Below are 12011 nucleotides of genomic sequence, written 5' to 3'. Positions count from 1 at the left end.
GCGTGTGCAAGAGAAACAGGATTTTATTATCAGGTTTTGCTTAAAATAAAGCTACAATAGGAGTTCTACAGTTCAGCATGATTAGACATGATTTATAACCTGGATATGTTTTAAAAATGACAACAGAAATGAACCGGCACAAACTACAATGCTAGGAAAGAGAAGCCAAATCTCTGATAAAATAGGTGCTATAGCTAAACTTCCTTAAAAACTATTTTCCAACCATTAAGTGCCTTCACCAAGTCATTAATCAAATGCTTCCTAAATTTAGAAGCTGATGATCAAGTGGACTGAAACATGTAGTACTTACTCTTGTTTTTTCAGCTATAAAATAACAGTATTTCAAGAAAATAAAATGTTTTCTAAGCAGTTTTCTGAAAACTTCAATGACCTTTTCTGGCTCAGTACCTGACTTGAAATGTTTAAATGTTTATAATACACAAAAAAAGAAACTTGAGCAGCATACTATGTGTGTGAGAAGCTGATGAAAAATAAGATTGGAAACCCCCTTAAGTTATGTTCCATTTACATGATTTAAATATATAGTTTTCTGTATCTTTAATTAGTATAAGTAAAAAGGTAAATTTCTGAACAGCACAGAAATACAAATGTTTTTAGAGTTTTATAAAATATATCCAACCCCTTACACATGCACAATCTTTTAATTTCAGAGTGTTATACCATACAAGGGAGCTAGTTTCTTCTTCATAACGTAGATAGGAAGTCATTTTTATGAAGTTATTTCATATGAAAAAAAAATAAAGACACACATTACTTTGTCTCTGAAAAAAAGTTTGTGGAATGTTGGAAACTATGGAAAAACAATTCCAAAGTAATGAAGTCAGAAGACTTGGAATGAGAAAGTCCTAGTGGCACATTATGTTATGAGGAATGATAGTCATCTTCAAGTGATTTGGGGAGCATTCTGTCATAGTTAAAGCTACCAATAGATGGCGCGCAGAGCCATGAATCCTGGGCCACTTCTCATTAAAGAACCAGGGCGTGGAAATGTTGCTGTTTCTGGAATCCCAAGCAATGCCCCAATACTTTAACAAGCTGGTGCAGGCAGAGCTGGTAGCTTCTATGCTAACAGGCTGCCCTCTGTGGAGGTTACAGCAGACACTGCCTGTGGGTACACATCAGGATGCTGGCCTGCAGGACTTCCAAACTTATCACCACGGGAGGAAGAGGTTAACTTCCATAAAATTTTCTCCATAGAATATATAGCTTCAATATAACCTGCTAATATAACTAATGAGGAGTCTAAGCACATTTTCTGTACACTGTAGCTCCTTTATAAGTGATAAAGAACGTTATCACTTAAATGAGAAATGCCAATAACAAATTACAATCCTAACTTTTTAACCTCATACCTTTAGTAAGATAAATACTGATGTCAAAATACTCTCATTCAGACTTTAAGCGCCCATTTCTCAACCATGTAATACTTTCTCATTTTTGTTTTTCCTAATTTGCTTTTTCCTTGAATTTCCAAAGAAAGCTATCCTAAAAAACAGTAACTCCTTAGTACAAAACTTGGAAAGGAGAAGCGCTGAGGAAGTCCTTTCATGAGCTCTACTTTGCTATGCAAATAAAGCCAACTGTTTCTTAATGCAAAAAGAGAGAACTGATTTCAGGCTTGTGAGCTAGTGAGTCACAAATGGATTTAGGGATGGACAATTCATACTGGTTATGAATCAGATACACCTATGCAATTGTCCTACACCTCTATTACATGCAGGTTCAGAATTTCTACTAATCTAGTCCAGGCTCACAGCTTTAATTCTGAGTCACTGTCATTACACTAGGATCATAAAGGGTTTCCTCAAAACCACCTGGACAGCAGTGCAGCTACCACTAATGTCTGCACCCTCTGAATCTGACAAGTGTTGGTTGACTATCACTCACTCAGGTCTAGTTATAAACAGTTCTTAGACACAAAAGCACTGGCAATCACTGAAGAAAGTGTGGTCTCCAACAGCCACAACTCTGCTGGCAGTAGTCAAAAGGCCTGGTATTGATTCAAGGGTTACCATGCCAGTGACTGGAGGGAATTTACTTATCAGAGTTAGTCTTTTCAGTGGTGCCTAAAATGCAGACAAGGGATTTGTGGGTTCACTGGGCTAGGGCTGTATCTTCTGTTCTCCATTACACTGGCTGCTGCAGTGGCCCTGTCAACAACAAAATGGCCTTTGGCTTTGAAAAGTCAAAACCTAAAGGGAGTAGGTGTATGGTCTTTGACCATTCTAAAATGTTTATATTCCAAGGTAAGTTATTTTATGCTGAAAGATAGTTAAGTGAGCATTTTAAGAGTTATATTTTTAATTACATTAAGTGAAGGTTCACTTAAAATATACACTCAGGCCTAGCATAGTGCTGTGCTTCTATAAACCCAGCTACTGAGATTGAAGCAGGAGGCTGGCAATTTAGAGACCTATGTGATAAGACTGTCAGACCCTATGCAGGGGGACCCATATACACTGTAGTAGGGAATGTGATACAAAAGCAGAGTTAATTTTCGTCCAACTTTTTTTCCCAAGTATACTTCAAGGTGAGTACTGCATTGCTTCTGTTTAAGTGTCAGCAGACATTTCCCCAAGGCCTACAAGCCTGGTATAAACTAAAGAACAAACCATTATCTTACTGGGTAACCCAGGCAGGGCTCCTAACAATGTCAACTACCATGGCTGTATCACCATGCTGCATCCACATGGAATGACAGCTAAGAATGAATTAACAATAGTCTCAGCATAATATTGATTAAAGTGCCTTTTACAGTTTTGTGTGGCTTTACTTTCTTCTCTTTTCAAATACTCCCTGGCTGAAGCAAATTAATGGTGGTCTCCCATTAACCAATTAATTTGTTATCACTGGATCCTCTCCAGTTATTACGCTCAGTTGGAGTAGTTTCTATATTGTGGTTTTCTGTGAAAATCCAAATTGCAAAGTTTTAAAAATATTAGGTTATGCCCTATGTTCTTTTCATAGTCCTTAGGGCATCTCATAAGGGTAAATGAAATATAATCAATGTCCTTAATTAGACCGCTTATTTTCCCAATGCTTGTTAAATCATATGTAGGTAGATACAATGGTTATTCCACATGCCTTCTGTTACTGAAGACATTAGTACTCCCTGAGAACACCCATTCAGGATCCCTTGAAAAGCAAATGGCAGTTATACATCACAAACACATGAACCCAGCTATGCACAAATGAGAGGCTGGAAAATTCATGCCTGTGGTAACATGAAACCAGTTGTACTTTACCAAACAAGTGACTCATGAGATGGGTGTGAGTTCATTATCTTGCTTCGTACTGTTCTTTCATTAGAGGTGTGTGTGTGTGTGTGTGTGTGTGTGTGTGTGTATGTGAATAAAAGTATGTGCATGACACAAGGAGGTCAGAGGGTAATTTTCAAGAGTTGATTCTTGCCTTCCACCTTGTTTTGAGGCAGGCTCTCTCTTCTTTTTGCCAATTCACTGCACATTTGAAGCTAGCTGGCTCATGAGCTTCTAGAAGATTCTCCTGACTCTGTCTCCCATCTCACTGTAGGAACACTGGGATTACAGATGTGGCTTTTTATGTGGGTTTCAGGACCTGAACTCAGCTTTTCAGGCTTGCTCAGTAAGCACTTTCCCTCATGAAATCATCTCCATAGCCCACTTCTTGGTTTTCTAAATGTAAGCTAAGATGTGGCTTATATTTAACCTTTACTGGTCACTGTTTTTCTTTAGAAGGTAGCAGAACTGACTAAAGGAGGGTTGCCAGTCAGGGAAGTAGGAAGGCCAAGTGCTTCTGAAAGGCTCAATGCAGAATAAGACTAAGAGAAAGATCTATGCTGATCCAATGGACAACCATTCACATGAAGAAACAAGGCACACATTTTAGATAACAAAGTGCTAAGACTACAACATAACTGGAGTTGCTCAAACTAGCATGTGGGTCATTAAGGTACCGCTCTACAGACATGTGCCAGCCCTTCAGTGCTGCTGAGCCACCACTGCTGTTTCCCTGCATGTTCACTGACAGTAGGAGGGAAGCACAGTGGCATCTTTGCTGCTTCACAACAACTTTGTCAGGAAGAAAATCATCTAAAATGATATCTTATCCTCAGAGCTTTTCCCTCTTGACTTTCACAGCTCTGGGAAGAAATGAGCTGGTAAATATGTTTAGTGGGTAGACAGTCCCCTCCAACCCTCCCCCCCATACAAGTTCACCCTAGAACTCAGCAAGGTAATATAGGCTGAAATGCATAGTCCCTACACTTACAAGTACATTTTAGGGCTAACTTCAGAGAAAGTAAAATAGCAATATAACTTAATTTTAGTCATTATAAATTACAATAACCATCTAAATATTTAAACAGCAAAATAGAACAAAATATACATATGTAAAAATTCTTCTAAGTAAACAAATGTACAATCGCAGAACTTAAAATTCACTAGGTTCACTGTACATTAATTAGGCTCAGAACGAAGTAAAAGTAGTTAATTTAACCCCCAACCTGGAAAACTATTTTTGCTACGGTTGTGATTTCATCTGTTCAGCATCCTGCAACATTCATTTCGACAGAGTGCAACCGTCCATGTAAACAGTTTCTCATCTTGGTCCCTGGGTATGGACCCATGAACAGAGGAGGAGACCCTGTGAGCAGCAGATGGGGAGGGAGCATTACACCTTAGACAACAAAGCAGCTTCTGCCTCTGGACTCAGGGCTTCCCGTTGGGTGGCTCAGGAAGACTCTGAGGGGTAGATGTGGTAAAAGTAGATAGCCATGAAGACATAGCTGTCTTTGCACTGGAAAAAGCTCCTCCGACTGATTGGCCTGTGTGAAAAAGGAAAGCAAAAGAAATATGTATACGCTTAATAAAAGGTTAAATTTTTTTGCATGCTAAAACTAGATCTTAGACAGATCCTTTATTAAGAAACCACATCTCCAGTCTGTATTTAATATTTTGTTAGATAATGAAAACCCAACAAACATGAATAAGGTTAACCCACTGAAACATAGCAAAATGATATAGTTAGTTACTAAGACAAACACCAAAGTTTTAATTCAAAATAATCTCTTTTCATGGGAATATCTTAAAGGAAACTTAGTAATGTATTACCATAGGAGCTCATACTAGGCTTTCTCTGGGGGTTAATAACACAATTTTACAGCCATAGCACTAGCAACTCTGACTGCAGATCAAAATTATCTGGATAGCTTAAAAGGTCAAATATTCAGCTGGAGAGATGCCTCAGGAATTAAGATTGTTTACTGTTCTTCCAAGTTCAGTTCCTAGCACCGATATCAAGAGACTCACAACTGCTTTGAATTCCAACTTCCGGAGATCCAACGCCTCTGGCCTCCATGGGCACCACACAAACTAGACATAACCATACACATGCAGGCAGGTAGACAGACTGACAGTCAGAAAACACATACACACAGACACACACAAACACACAGACAAGTTCTCTGTACCTTAAATGTGGAGTAACTACTTACTTACTCTAGAAGAATAGTAACATACTGGAAGAGAATCTAAAACTGTTGCATCAAACAAAGAAGTATTAGAGCCTTGCAGGCCTCAAGTCTTTGTTGTATTAAAGAATATTATCTCTGAAGTTGCTGTGAATGTGAAATTACTTTAGTAACTCCTATTATAGAAAGGAGTGAAGAGATTTGTGTGTGATTTAATCAGCAGCATGTAGCTGTCCTCCTATCTGTGGTATCATTTCCTGCATTTGAGTTCCCTATCATCTGAATAATATTCAGGTAGTAAAGAGTTCAATGAGATATTTTAGAAATAAATCATTTGTAAATTTTAAATTTTAGGCTATTCTAAGTAGTGATGGCCCATCACACTTTCCAGCTGTTTCTCCTCATATCTCCTTTTGTCTAATGTATGCATGCTTACATTCCTGCCTTCTAGTCGCTTGGTAGACACCTGGTTATCAGACTGACTCCCATAGTGTGCTGGTTGCTGGTTTTTGTTAACTTGACACAAGCCTAGACATATCTATAAAGAAGGAATCTGTTTTTTTTGGTGGGGGGAGGGACTGTGTTGCATGGCAAGGTAAACTCCCTAAGCCTCAGCGTGAAATAGAAACCGTGCTACTAGTTACAGGCTTGCACTAAATTTGGGAGAATGGGACATCAAGGCCTAAACTACATAAGGGGACTCTATCTTAAAACCAGAACAGGCTGTGAATACAGCTCAGAGTTGGGCAGCACTTCAAAATATCAACAACAATAATGATGACATTAAGGATGCCTTTAAAGTTTTTTCAACACCGTGTCCAGCCCAGAGTAAGAACACAGTAAACTTGGGGTATTATGAATGAGATGTTCAGGAGGAAAGAATTTTTTATTATTTTTTTTAAAGGCAGAAAAGCCCAAAGCCATTCTGGGAAATGGCTTGGGACCAGGGTGATGGGAGGCTAATGGGAATCTATCTAGAAAAGAAATAGAAAGTGAGACTCTGTACTTCTGTATGCTCATGGCCTTCTGAGCTGGCTGTATATGTCCCCTGAGCCACAGAGTCACTCAGTGGCATCTGAAGAGTAAGGAGTCTTCTACTCATGCAGGGACGCCCTGGGATGGGAGGAACCTCCAGGTTTTGGATAAGTCACTCTAGTCCCTGGAAGGTGACCTTCATCAAAACTGCTGGCATTGGTGAATATTCTCCACACCCTTCTCTGTCATAACTTGAGATCGGAGGTGATGGTGGGAAACAGCAGAGAAGGGGCAGCGCTGTTTATCTGGAAACAGTAAGGAGAAGTGACTGCAGTCCAGGTCCCATACTGATGAGGGCAACCCACGGGCACGAGCCTGGTTTGGTCACCTGCTTAGCCCTGAGCCAGTTATTAACACAGGCTCCGTTTTACAGATGCTTAAAATGGGGTGGTAAACCGTTGGAAGGCAACACTATTCGCAGCACCCCTAACTGCCTTTTCCAAATGCTCCCGGGTCCTGCGCAGCACTGCTTAACTTTTCTTGAGCACAACCAGGCAGAAGCCTGGGGTTCCCCAGAAGGGCAAATGAAAATGAAACTAACAGAAACTGCAGGCAAATCTATAGGGCATTTTCTTGCTTAATGATTGGTGCAGGAGGGCCCAGCCCACTGCGGGTAGTACCACCCTAGGCAAGTGGTCCTGATGGTTTAAGCAGGCTGAGCAAGGCACCGTACAAGCCAGTAAGCAGTGTTCCTCCCATGGTCTTGGCTTCAATTCCTGCCTTGGCTTCTCTCAATGGACTATGTCCTAGAACATGTAAGGCAAATAAACCCCCTCAACTCCAAGTTGCTTTTGGTCATACTTATCACAGCAATATATAGCCATAAGATGGCTGGTATCGCAGTGTCTACATTCCAGTAGCCCTAAGGGCAAGGGCAGTGGAGCTGACAATTTGAACATGCCAAAGAAGAGCTATACAGTGATTTTTTTTTTTAAATGAAAAAGTGAAAGTAATTTGAGTGACATAATATATTCATATTACTTTTACTAAAACACACTGTTATAACTATTACAGCTGTTAATTTTTGTGGTTAATTTATATTTTAATGTTTTACCACAGGTTGGATATATAAAGAAAACCATGGCATGTCCATGTTTTTGAGTATTCACTGTGATTCTTAGAACAGATCTCTTTTTTGGATAGGGGGAACACTACTGTAATGATTCATCTGTCTTCAATGAAGTTAAATTTTTTCCATTAAAAGAATTCAAAACCATAAAAAAACAAAATAAATAGAAAGAATCCAGAGAAAATCAAATGTATAACCATACAAAAATAAATGCTTATATATCAAATTCCATTCCTCTGGCAATAAAATGAACCTAGAGGTAGGGCTATGTGTTCTATGTATTTTAAAATGAGTCCAGAGAGTCCTAACACCATCTTCCTACAGGTGTAAGGAGTGTTAGCTATCAAGACCACTATGAGGCATTCTTATATTGGAGCTTTTAAGTTTTGTTTAATATGGGTTAGTTAACAGTTACTTCTGTTATGGTTCAAACATTAATGTCCCCATGGGTGTCCCCCATGGGCTCACCCATGGGGGTGAACAGTTCAACCCTGCATGGTTGTACTGCTTTTGAGAGGTTATGGATTTTTAGACCTGTGATCTAACAGAAATGTAATCTTGGGTGGGGGTCTCTAGGTTGTATCTCTTTCAAGCTCCAGCTCCAGCTCTCTATTTCCTGGTCTACTAGGATGTAAGGGGCAGCAGCCAAAGGCTCACACTGTTATCAGTTCCATCATGACTCTGCTGATCTGATGAACTGTACCCCTTAAAACCACAAGCCAAAGCAATGTTCTCCCTTCAGTCGCTTCTGTTGGATATGGTCTAAGTGATGAGAAAAGTAACTAATATAACTTCTAGGTTTGAAACTATATCAAAATAACAAGTTAAAAATACAGAACAGAGGATCTGGATATGGTGTTGCACACCTATATTTTAGTACTTGGGAGGCAGAGGCAGGCAGATCTCTTTTGAGTTCAAGGCCAGACTGGTATACAAGTTCCAGAGTAGCTGGGACCACTGAGTGAGACCCAAACAACCATCAACCCACCAACCCCCCCCTCCACACACACACACAAAAAAAAAAAAAAAAAAAAAGAAGAGGGAGAAGAAGAAATAAAGAATTTAATCAGACTTGACATGGAATAATGCTGGGTGGAGAAGAATATATGTATATACTATGATTTATCTAGCTTTGGGTATTTGGTTTAATACTGGCTCCTAAAATGAGTTGGAAAGTATTACTTCATTCACTACTTTCTAAAAGGTTTATATATAATTTATGTTATTTCTTCCTTAAATATCTAATAAAATTTCAAAGAGAAGCTTGTAATCTCAGCACCTGGGATGCTGGGATGCTCAGAAAGGTCCAGAATTTGAGGCAATCTGGGCTACAAAGTGAGACCCTGTCTTGACAAAAAAAAAGAGGGAAGCGTCGAAGAGAAGAGAAGAAGAAAGTGAGGGGGAAGAGAAAGGAGGAAGAAGAGAAAGAAGAGAAGAGAATTGAAAAGTAAAGCCAACATGGATGTAGATCAAATTATAAACTTTGCACCAGGTTTTAATTTCTTTAGCAGATCAAGAGCTATTGATTTTAAATTCCTTATTAGTGTTTTTCAAACAAGATGTCCATCTATGTTGTCAAGTCTGTTGACAGAAAATTATTCATAAGCTTCCTTTGGCTTTTTAGTTCCTCTGAGTCTATAGTGGTGTCACTACTTTCACTCCTAACACTGGTTATCTATGGTGTCTCTTTTTACTCCTCTACTTATTTACAAATTCCTTTCTTATTTTTAAGACTGAAAACTTTCAAAAGCCCTTTTGTGATATTACGTGATCCATAAATCTCTATAACTGTATTTTAGTGAACTCCACACTGAAGTCAGAAAACGAATACATATGACAAGCTGCTCCTGCTGAGGGTGTGCCTTACCGACGGCTTTTCCTGTTTGTACCACATTCCGGCTGGTCGTGACCATGACATTGCCAATTTTTTTGCCACGTTCACTGTTCTGAACAGAACTAAGAAAAGAAATACAATTTTAAAAAATCTCAAATGTTTAGGAACACCCACAACCAAACTACTGTATTATCATCTGAAATTAGTATTGAAAAAAATAAAAGGTAAAATTATTCTGAATAAATTTCAGAATGTACTAAAAGAACAGGGAAGTGAGTGAAAGTTAAGAACATAAAGATTCGTGGTTAAATCTCCTTGACAGATATGGTTTGCTGAGAGGATGTCATCAATATAAGAATGGCAAGTCTGCCTATTATTTCGTATTACTGAATATGGACAGAGTGTTTTCATTTTGAAATACATAGTGTTGAACTACAGAACGCTATACACACTGGGTTACTATTTGAAAAATAAGTCCATAAGTAGATAAACAAAATACCCAATTGGCAACGTACAGCATACATTCAGACAGAATAATTTTCCCTTATATTCTCTAAGTACTCACTGTGAGAATCTGAGTTTCATGTCTGACACCGAGTACTGGCCTTGAAAAGGATGGCTGTAAAACAAAGCTTAAGTTTAGACTATGAATACATCATCAAAAAAAACCTACAAAGAGCAGTTACATGAACTGTTAGTAAACCTTTTGGAAGACACAAATGGACAGTGCTCTGACACTGACAGTGGGGACCTGTGTATCATTCCGAATATGAACTCTAGAAGAAGTGACTCAATAGTTTTGAGTTCTATCTTCTTTCCTTGTACAATGAATGAATGTGGTTAATGTGGTTAGAAGCAGACACATGTGTGCCAGGGAATGGAGGTGCTAACACTACCCTGATACAGGAATTACTTCATCTGGGGTAGGGACCAAAAATCACCCAGACTTAAAAAAACACACCAAGAAATTACGTGAGTAACTGATTTAGGATACATTCCTGATTCTACCTTAATCCTGGTCACCCTGTATGTGTGTGCCATTGTCTGTGAAAATTTGCTACTGAATCAGCAAAATCTGTAGTTTATTAGAAAAGCAACTCAAAATGCAGAACTTAAAATGGTAATATAGTTTTCTAAGAATTTCCTACACCAAAGAAAAAAATATTTATTAAAATCAAACCAAACCAAATCTATGACTTATGTTGGTATAATGTTCTTTTGGAATGTATACACCTTACCCTTGTTCATTCAAATGCTGATTTCTCTTCCCCACTCTCTGGTTTCAATCCAGACATTACATTATGATACTTATTCTAAGCATCACCTGTCTCAACTTTGTGTAAACATGCCAAAATAAAACAACCAGCCACAATCTTGAGCAATGGAGAGGGAGGAGTAGGAGGGAGAGGGGAGGAGCCAGAGGAGAGGAGGAGGAGAGAGAAGAGGAGGAGAGAGAAGAGAAAATCAGGGAGAGCAGAAGCTGGAGGAGAGGTCTTGGAACGAGATGGAGGTGGAGGGACGGACTAGACCTAAGATATCACGAAAATCAAGTATAAATGGTATAATTTGAATGGTAGGAAACCATGTGGCTTGGAGGTTTAGGATGGAGTAACTATTGCTAGCATTGTGTTCTAGGTTAACTAAATAAATCCTAGTCTCTGTGTGGTGATTTGGGTATACAGCTGTTAAGGATTAACAGCAGCATTACTAAAAGATATATCAATGGTAAATACTAATTTAATACAACAGACTTAAGCACAGTTACGACTGTAAGACAGGTCAATAGACAAGAACTGTCTTATACGCAGGGTCCCTCTGTCCAGTGCCACAAAGGAAGAGAAACGGCTACTTAGAAAATGCTGGTTTTTACATACGACAGCAAGCATTCTGGGTCAAAGTAAGCACACAGAACAGTTCTTTCTTTTATGGAACGCAGGTCTAATCTAACAAATTATACAAACATACCATGGTTGTAGCTGGTGTGTCGCTTGCCTAACATGTTCAAAGCCCTGAGTTCAGTATCAAACACTGGGAAATCAAAAACATCCCCAATCAGTCATTTTTTCCTGTTTCTAGAAAGGCCTAATTTCAGGGTTAAGATGTGTCTGATGCTTAGTACTTTAGAGGGCTCCTCACTAAAAGCTAAAAAGTGTCAGACAGATCTCAAGGTAATTAGTTTGGAATGCTTCAAATTATACTTCCTGATAATTAATGAAGACCATCATTCATTTTTTTAAAACTTTTATTAATTACACTTTATTCACTTTGTATCCCCCAATCATACATTTTTAATCTGGTGAAAATGTTTAAAATTTACTATCATCACTGCCTAATTACTACTCTAACTGCCCTTTTTTGTTTTAAAAATGTAAAAAAAAATCTCTTTTGCTGTTTTCCTAAGTGTCTTTTATAAAAATATTTTTATCTCCTTTTATAAAAACATTTTTTATCCTTTAAAATTAAAATATAATTACATTCCCCTTTCCTCCCTCAAACCCCTCCAACATAACTTGCCTTGCTCTCTCAAATTCATGGCCTCTATTTCTTTAATTGCTTACACACACACACACACACACACACACACACACACACACACACACACA

At 38.5% G+C, this 12011-nt stretch overlaps 1 protein-coding gene across 2 annotated transcripts in view; it reads right to left on the bottom strand.

The window, feature by feature from the left end:
• The window catches only part of Avl9 (AVL9 cell migration associated), a 51973-nt gene continuing 39962 nt past the window's right edge, over positions 1 to 12011 (bottom strand). For both annotated transcript variants that reach the window (XM_055611801.1, XM_055611802.1), the window contains 3 exons: positions 9974 to 10027; positions 9442 to 9530; positions 1 to 4825 (listed from right to left, as the gene is read on the bottom strand). In XM_055611801.1, the coding sequence (XP_055467776.1) occupies positions 4710 to 4825; positions 9442 to 9530; positions 9974 to 10027 (259 nt within the window). In that variant the 3' untranslated portion in view covers positions 1 to 4709. The remainder of the gene's footprint in view (positions 4826 to 9441; positions 9531 to 9973; positions 10028 to 12011) is intronic.

This window comes from Psammomys obesus, unplaced genomic scaffold, assembly GCF_907164565.1.
Source record: "Psammomys obesus unplaced genomic scaffold, mPsaObe1.curated_primary_1811, whole genome shotgun sequence".
NCBI classification, from domain to species: domain Eukaryota; kingdom Metazoa; phylum Chordata; class Mammalia; order Rodentia; family Muridae; genus Psammomys; species Psammomys obesus.
The sequence above is the reverse complement of the archived record's forward strand: the minus strand, read 5'-3'. Positions and strand labels throughout refer to the sequence as shown.